The sequence below is a fragment of the Salmo salar genome, chromosome ssa18, assembly GCF_905237065.1.
Source record: "Salmo salar chromosome ssa18, Ssal_v3.1, whole genome shotgun sequence".
Taxonomy (NCBI): Eukaryota; Metazoa; Chordata; class Actinopteri; order Salmoniformes; family Salmonidae; genus Salmo; species Salmo salar.
Genome location: NC_059459.1, coordinates 26,423,410 through 26,430,486, shown reverse-complemented (window position 1 = coordinate 26,430,486; position 7,077 = coordinate 26,423,410). Strand labels below are relative to the sequence as shown.

Sequence of the window (7,077 nt, the reverse complement as noted above, 5' to 3'; positions counted from 1 at the left end):
TGGCTTTGGGCTAGGGTGAAATGGTTCTTCCAGTCCCCCACTTCACCTGGGGAGGAAATACACATGAACAAGATTAAAACACATGATCAATGTACAGCAAGAGCGACATAACATTTTCTAGTACTCTGTAGTTTGGACATAAAGCACGAGGCAAATTATCTTTAGATTACAGTTAATTTTAGATTACAGTTGACCTAGTTTTAAGCTAGTGTGAGGTAGCCTACATATTGTAAAAAATGTAACATAGTTGTATCACTTTGCTTGATGTTAAGATTACCTCAACTTTACACCTAAGACATGCAGTACTGTGAATGTACATGGTGCGTATGAAACATACAGTATATGGGTCTTTCCATGAAATGAGTCCCTTCTGTGTCCCTTTGATATTTTAATTAGAGATTGTGCACCAATATTGGATTTTAAAAGCCTGATTCATTAAATAAAGTGCTCTATAATATAGACCACATGGAAAATTCAATAAATCTTTTTAATATGAATAAAGACTTGCTAAAGTGCAAAAACCCGGCATTTTCTGTGACTTCTTGGAAGATTTTAACCCACTTAACCCCAACATTTATCCAAGTTTCACCATCACTGTAAAGCCCTAGTTATTTTTGTTGCTTTTGACAGCCATTTGTGAAGATTATTATTTATTTCATGTGATTTAAGGAGAAAAAAATGTAAACCCGTCCCTCATTTTAAGGTCAACACTATTACATGAACTGAACTCTCGTTTTAATATGGTGAAACGATTCTTATTTTTTTTCTAAAAGGAACATTGAATATCTAGTCAAATCATAGCGTAAAAGCAGGTGAGCCGGTTCTGCTCTTTCAAGCCATTTTCTGATGTTTTGTGGTAGGAAACTGAGTGGGTCGAGCATAACATGTCAACCATGTTACCCACAGATAGGCAGGCTAGAAATGTTTTAACAATTAAAAAATGTTTGAAATTTGCGTTCAATTGTCCCTCCCTGTTGCAGACAACAAGCTTCCATTCCCCCTGTCATAAGGGGATTTATGGCTGATTTAAAATGAAATCATCAACCCTGTTACTTTTTTGGCACTTAGTAATTCATTCAAGCTATAGGAGGTCACCAACCTATAGGAGGTCACCAAAGGTCAATATGACAATGCTTTCTTTCTCTAGAAAGGACAAGGGTTGTTTAAGGATAGAGAGGACCAGGAGACCGGCGACATGAGTCTGTATTTATAGTCAACATACATCATATCAAGTGTTTGTTTGTCTCACCATAATCCCACAATTTCTGTCTCCAGTGGGTGGGATTAAACATACTCTGGAACAAAGCTCCTTCTATCCACACACAGCGCTCTTTCTCCCTCTTGCTACCTCTGTCACACACACACACACACACACACACACACACACACACACACACACCTTTCCTGAAGAAGACGTTGCCCATCTGGCCGTGTGACGCCTTGGAGCTCTCCTTCATAGCGTTGAAGGTGCTCTCCTCTGCGATGGTCTGGACCTGGGCATCACTGAGACTGAAACCAAAGAACTCAGAGACCCTTCGCACACCTTCACTCAGGTCCTGGGTGGGTCACAATTAACATGACAGAATGTAAATGACAGAAAGCAGACCGATCAAAACTAATGTCTGTATTCAAAATGAAAGGAATACTTGATACCTGTTTTAACTCCTCAAATGTGACTATCATCACGTTTGGGTCATCCATTCTCTTCTCCCAGCCAAGTACATGGTCAAAATATGAACCCCAGGGAACTAGGAACAGGAAATTACTGTTCAGGTGAGGCTTTGTACTGTATAGGTACAAATCTTACTGTAATACAACTGACTCAAGTTATACTTTTGTATAAAGCAAACTCCAACATATAAACCCAATGTTCATAAGGGCTCTTCAATTTAGGTACCTTTTCCACTCATAAACTCTGAGAAGAAGCAGTCCCAGGACTTTGCAGTGGGTAGCACTGGGTTCTTGTTGGAGAAGTGATAAAAGGAGACCACTGTGTCTTTCGGGTTCCTGAATATCACCAGCATCTGTTTTTGATCAACAGAAGACCATGACATGATAATGACAACAGTATATTTTTATAGACTGATCCAGGACATTCTTTAAAGTTTATATCCTGAGTGTAATGTCTGCTTCCAACTCACACTCTCAAACACGTAGATCCCCTGAATGCAGCTCACTTTCCAGCTCACACTCTCAAACACCTAGATCCCCTGAACGCCGCTCACTCTCACTCTCCAGATCCCAATCACCTGAATTCTAATCACCTGTTCACACACCTGTATGTCATTATCACACACTATTTAGTTCAGTTCTTTGCACCCCATCACTGTGAGGTATTGCTTGTTTTCTGACACACGGCTTTCCCTGTGATCGACGCCTCACGTGTATGATAGTTTTTGCCTGCCTCACTTATGATGCCTTTTTGGCTATTCCCTGCCTGTACTTTAGCCTGTTATTTACCTATTGCCTGATCTCCTGGACTACGTTACTAGCCTTTTCCCTGCCTGTACTGTTGCCCTTTTGGACCCCCTGTGTATGACCTTCTGCCTGCCTCTGGACCCAGCTACCTGCCTCCTCCTGTGGTCCATTACATTAAACACCTGCTGTGCCTTGCGCTTGATGCCAGGTCTCTGTCTCCCCTCGTATTCATTACACTGAGGGAAGGGGAGGGCAGAGTTATGGTGAGTTGTGAGACACTGTATTGCAAGTTGGAGGTCTTATATTTGAGTGTAGCATAGTTAGTCTGCTGAAAAGTGTCCTACGTGTGTATGCTATTTGATTAATCTGTCTCCCATGTACTCTGTACAGTGTGATTTGCAGTGTATGTATCTGTCTGTGGTACACTCTCTGCTGTGGCTGCCTCTGCAGAGAAACTCTAGCTGCCATACTACACAGGAAAAGCTTTCACTCTTACACAACAGGGGAATTACAAGTTGTTTGGAGGAAGTTGTGATGGAATTTTGTATAAAAAGATGAACTACTGTGGAGCATTAAAAAAACAGCTGTAAAAATGCCATAGTAATTGTGAGTTCCACAACACCTATATTCTGGTTGAAAGTACATACCTTTGTTTTCTTTGCGGTGAAGGATTCAGGAATGTTATCTGGGTGCATGTGTGTCCCCAGAAATCTAGGAGATGGTGCTTGGTGAATAACCTGCGAGATAGACAAGGTGTCCATTAACACTGTGAGCCATGGTATGCTGTTGCTGTTATATAATTTTAGGCACAGGAGCTTACAAGTGCAGTGAACAAACTCTTCACTCCTGACAGATGGCCATACAAAACACTTTTATATGAAATCTCACTATATTCTCCACAGTTAATTGCATTTGATGTGAGAATCACAGGTGTGTACTGTAGGTTGACCCCTCTTCTTGGATGAGGTCAAGCTGTGCTAACATTTCCACACAGGCTCATGAGGGCGTTCAGTGGAGGGCACTCACAGAACATGTGTTAGTAATTCACTAACTGGCCTTATTGGCTCACAGCATGATTGCAACACCTGTGTGTAATTATTGTGACCAGTTACAGAACAGCAAAACAACAGGACTATTTAGCAGATGGGGATCTGTGAAACTCACTCCTCAGCCTGAATTGTCTCAACTTGTGCTGCCAACTAGATAGACGCATTGGGAGGGTGGTCACGTGTTTGAGGCAGACGTTCTGAGTTCGAGCCTTGGTATGAGCCGACTCAGGATAAAGCGGCAAGCAGCGTGAAGTCCTTCACACCTGACTGTATAGACATTATCTGTCTTGAAAACCTACTTTATAGCCCTAAAGTTAGCTGAACACCTCCCAATATAACTATAGAACCTCTTTATACTACAGGAGATCTGTGCATTAGTGAACCGAACAACCCATAAACCACATTTCCAGTAAACTACACCTGTAGTATTTCTACATTTGACTTATTTGAGGCAGACAAACCTGCAGTGTTGCTAAAGCTACAGGAAGTCAACCAGTATTGCACAAACCTGCAGCATTTCGGTCCCAAAGAACTCCATCAATGGAGGGAATTTGGACTCTGCTTTCTCACCAGTTGCTTGTGCTATTATTTTACGCAGCACCGCCACCATCCAATTAAAACCTGCCAGACACAGAGAACATTCGGGTCCATTTACACTTGAGCATTAAGAGAACATTTTTCTCTTAGTGTCCTTTGATTTTCTTCTAAAAGTTTCACCATGAGATGAGAGTTATTGCGTTATCCCTAAATATTTGTAATATCCGGGGCAATCCCGTTCAGAAATTGAGTCTAGTCATAGATAAACACTTCTCCATTGACAGAGCATTTTAGTCCAAGACTAGGCTTAATCTGGATCTAGGAAACCAGCCCCTAGTGTTTTGTAAGATCCATAAAATGCTTTCAGCAAAGTAGTACAGCGTCCCAGGAGCAAATTAGGATTAAGTACCTTGCTCAAGTGTATAGACAGATGTTTCGCCTTGGTTACTCAGGTATTGCAAGCTTTTGGTTACTGGTCCAACGCTCTAACCACTAGGCTACCGGCCGCCCAGCAGGTACATGACCAGATAAACCATGCTTATGTCATATGCAGATGATAGAAACATGGGGCTTAGAGTTAGTTAGAGGACTCATCTTTGTATCTGTGCCATTATGGTGTCTGTGACAGCATGGGCAGCGTTGTTTAAGCTATCTCCATTTGAAAGTAATACTTTTTAAAATTATTTTGTTTGAAAAAACCCTAAAGCTGATATTGGGGATTTACCTCAATTGACTGCATTATATGTACGTGTTCAGTTGTTATATTGATAGTGTCAAATAAGTGCTTGTACTTACAAATAATATGCAGGCTCTATTATGTTTAATCTTAGGTACCTTTTATTCATGTAGTTTACTCATTTCTGTTTTCCTATGACAGTGTCGAAGTAGGAACATGACCTGTCCAGTAGATGGCTAGGTGTAGGTCTATTAAAAGCATGGAAAATCCAGATTCTGTGATCTTGATATTGTGGTATCTGGATCAAAATGATCTTATTCCGATCCTTAAAAAAAAAAGTCTCAATCAACCAGATTGATCTGATCCTGGATTGCCAAAAAAAAGGGGGGGGGGGGTAGTGTATTAAAATTAGAGCTCTTACGTGAAGCATAGATTTTGGAATGCTATTACATGATCGGTTGAAGTTACTACATTATCAATTTAAAAATGTTTACAAGATATTACGAACCAGTTTTATTACATTATAAATCGAAAAGTTTACGTTATTACGTTAACTTGTGTTACCAGGGTGCCTCTCTGCCAGCATGAAGAGTGGCCTGTGTTCAATTCAACATTCCTCAACACTGATTACCTTATCACTCTATAGTGTGCAGAGGAAAGAGCTGACAAAGCTGCAAAACTGGGTTGTTTTGACAAGGTTAAAACCAGAAACAGACTTTGTTGCAACCATTTTTGCCTGACAGGGAGGGCCTACCCCAAAGCACACAGATCATATTCTGCAAGTCCAAACATTGAGGCCCATCCATTGTGAAACGGAATTTTAGATCACTTCAAACCCAGTTAGCAAGTCAAATACCTTTTTGTCTTCTTTTTAAATACACAGCAAGACAAAATATCATAGGCTATGGAGCTATGTGTAAGACTACACTATGAGTAAGTTTCATTACCCCAATTGTATCTTGAACTTAGCACTTTATTTTTTTTATAATAGGTTCAATCTAGAACCTTTAACCTTTTACTGCAGTGGGCTAAATCATGGTCATAAAGCGTTTCTTGGTAGTCTTAAATCTACTTTGAGACAAAAGTATACACCTCACATGGTTATGGGCTTACTTGGAGCCAAAAAAGGTTCTACTTGGAACTAAAAAGGGTTTTTCTATGGGGACAGCCGAAGGAACCTTTTTTTTTCTAAGCTTGTACAGTAGGTATAGGCAGAGTAGACTAGTAAAGACCAAGTGGAACACTCCTTATTCCACTGATTAAACTTGATTTAATAAGCTAGTCAGTGACTATTAGACAACATAAATGCTTAATCAAGATGCTCATTGCCAAAGGATGTCTCTCAAGGAACTAACTACACATTACTATACTAATGCACATTCTTCTGACCATCTAAATGTTTAACAGTTTTTCCATATTTCAATATTTTTACATACCACATTTGGGATATGCAACTAACATGACATCATCTGCTCTTGCTTCCAGCCTCTCCATAGCCTTCAGGTTCTCCTCTGGACTCATGAGGACAGGGTACAGCACTCCGTTATATCTGTACAACTTATCCTCCTCCTTCATATCTTTAGCCAGTTCCATTTTGGACTGGATTTTGGCTGAGAAAGAACTGCTCATTTTGGATAATCCTGTAGAGAATCTCAAGCTTGAATCTTTTCAGTTTACACCTCCAGTGTATTTGTTCAGCTGGACTGCCACAAGCTCCACTCTGTGTATGAGTGTGGTTGTGTGAGTGAGTATAGTAAGAGGAGAAGGAGGTGTGTCCTTCACAGATAAAGCTTGCATCAGAAGCAGGAGTTTCCTGGTTTCTGTAGGGGCGTTGAGAAGATCTGGTTTCCTGTGTGTGATATCTCAGATGTTGAAATGTCCTCCCATGAGTGTTTTTATATAAACCATTCATATGTGCAGGAATTTCCCTTAGAATCTAATGGTCCCTATAGCTTCATCCACTCAAAGACTAAAGTAAATACTGCTGCCTCATTTGCATTTCTCACCGTCACTTGATTAACCATTTCTGTACAATGTGACTACTCATGTCCAGAAATAAGCAAATAAGCTTCCTCTCTGGCCTCCCTCTTGACATGGTGCCACCAAACACACCCAGCAGGACATAAATCATGGCGTGTGGTCACACTTCACATTTTCCCATACTCTTAATGGAAATTAATAATCTCTGTATAATAATGCTTTTGGAAATGAGACCCATTCAACAGTGCCGGTAATGGACAAGGTCATGGGGTCAGTGAACATTGAGATGGGAAAGTATTTACGGGCGTAAATAAAATGGGAGGTTTTAGTTAGATGTTTCACTGCAAACCGTATCCTGCTGGGATCTTGGTATGCATACGTCATTAATTCTCACTTTTTATTGTAGGTTGTTGGACT

General features: G+C 40.5%; 1 protein-coding gene across 1 annotated transcript; it reads right to left on the bottom strand.

Moving 5' to 3' along the window:
- Positions 1-6,402, bottom strand: st6b1 (Sulfotransferase 6B1; the record flags this gene model as incomplete). Its single annotated transcript, NM_001140594.2, is given in 7 exon segments — positions 1-46; positions 1,400-1,556; positions 1,654-1,748; positions 1,898-2,024; positions 3,066-3,155; positions 3,976-4,088; positions 6,117-6,402. Coding segments are annotated over 7 exon segments (821 nt in total), but the record flags the coding sequence as incomplete, so codon positions are not given.
- Positions 6,403-7,077: the final 675 nt, after the last annotated feature.